At 46.8% G+C, this 1,582-nt stretch overlaps 1 protein-coding gene across 1 annotated transcript; it reads left to right on the forward strand.

Moving 5' to 3' along the window:
* Positions 1-210: 210 nt before the first annotated feature.
* PHALS_02485 (uncharacterized protein) lies at positions 211-864 on the forward strand (the record flags this gene model as incomplete). Its single annotated transcript, XM_024716919.1, has 4 exons — positions 211-261; positions 332-474; positions 535-661; positions 715-864. The coding sequence occupies 4 exons, from the start codon at positions 211-213 to the stop codon at positions 862-864; spliced, it is 471 nt and encodes a 156-aa protein (XP_024582469.1).
* Between the last annotated feature and the right edge of the window lie 718 nt (positions 865-1,582).

The raw sequence follows: 1,582 nt of genomic DNA on the forward strand, positions 1-1,582 counted from the left end.
AACACAATTTTTGAAAACCTACTAATTAGATTTCAGCAATGAAAAAATTGGAGGAGTAAATTATTATTGGGTTTATTGCAAAAGTTGATACAAATAGAAAATATTCGCTTGATGTGGTACAATTGTGTTTTAAACACTAAAATTACGAGACCTGGTAAAATTACCGAGTGTAGCCATTCTTGGTTCACCGTTACATTGAAGGTGTGTGCCATGGAGATGGAGGAACTTAAGCAGAAGAGATGGACTAACGGCAAGGAGGCTGTGCGATCAAAGATGTCTCATTGGCACAAAGGAAGTGTGCAATCGAGGGGGGGCGTTTCGTTAATTATAGTGTAACAGTGCAACTATTGGTTGTGAGTGGCACGTTCGTCTAGCACGATTTCGATCCAAGAATCACCCAGGAGACTGGCATTTGACGGGAGGCAACCTCGATCACCAAAACTGTGTTAGTGTAGCTAAGCCATCACGAATCTAGTTAGTCAACAACCCTGTGGTCCGTGGTGCACTTCCATCTAACCCAGCTACATCAACCAGCGCTCTCGTCGCACAGCTTCGTCACCAAAAGAAGGTAACAGCGTCAAAGCACGTAATGTATCGCGCCAAGGACTGTGTGATAGCAGAGCTGCACAATGGAGACCCGCTGAACTTTCACCTCTTCCCAGTCTGCTGGCGAAATTTTAGCGTCTAAAAGCTAGAGTGTTGACGGAGGTTCAGTGTGATGACCGCGGGCGATTCAGCCGTGCGATTGTTTTGCACAGTCCCTCATGGTTCACCAGTGACCCTGGTGTATACGGAGTGGATGCAGCGTACATTACACACCGCAAGTACAAAGATGCTCAGGTCGTGATGGTCGGTCGCGACTGAAATCTTACCAACAAGATTGTTGCTGTCATACTAGCTCCAGTCGAATACTATGACAACTACCTGTGGTTCTTCAGTAAAATTCCATACCATGGCTTTCCACTGACTGCATGTCCAGTCTTTAGCGATCGCAATGCCAGTCTGGTGTCGGTCGCGGAATCACTCGGGATCTTCAACGTGTTTTGTGTTCGTCACATCATCGGTACATGGTCTAGAGTACATGTTTCGCTAGTACTCACATGGATTATTTCTCCATAGGAAATATTAGATCTGATAAGACAGTCAGACTAACCGTGACTCAAGAGCAATTTGTGTGGGAGCGAACGCAGCTGTGTCTCGCGCCGACTACGATGTCGCTATCGGAAAGCCTAATGCTGTAAGCCCAGCAGCCACAGTTTATCTTAGTGCCATACCTGCAAGCAAATGGACACTTCACCCCCATGTCAACACTACACCCTTGTACGGCTGACGAACGACGAACTTCGTGGAAAGCGAACAAGCGAAGAGTCTTCGCCTTAAGCAACGGAAAATGCAACCATACGAGTTTTTCGAATCATATCTGACACTTTTTATGGGTGAGGCGTACAACCGGGTCCGACTAGGTCAGTCGTGGGTGAATGCGGAGCGCAAGCTGACGCCGCGTGCAGAACGTAAATTTCAGGTTCAACTCGGAGATGCAGCGGACTACATGGTGACATTTAGTTCAGATGACGTTGCATTC

The sequence above is a fragment of the Plasmopara halstedii genome (genome assembly GCF_900000015.1).
Source record: "Plasmopara halstedii genome assembly, contig: Scaffold_2022, whole genome shotgun sequence".
Lineage (NCBI taxonomy): Eukaryota > Oomycota > Peronosporomycetes > Peronosporales > Peronosporaceae > Plasmopara > Plasmopara halstedii.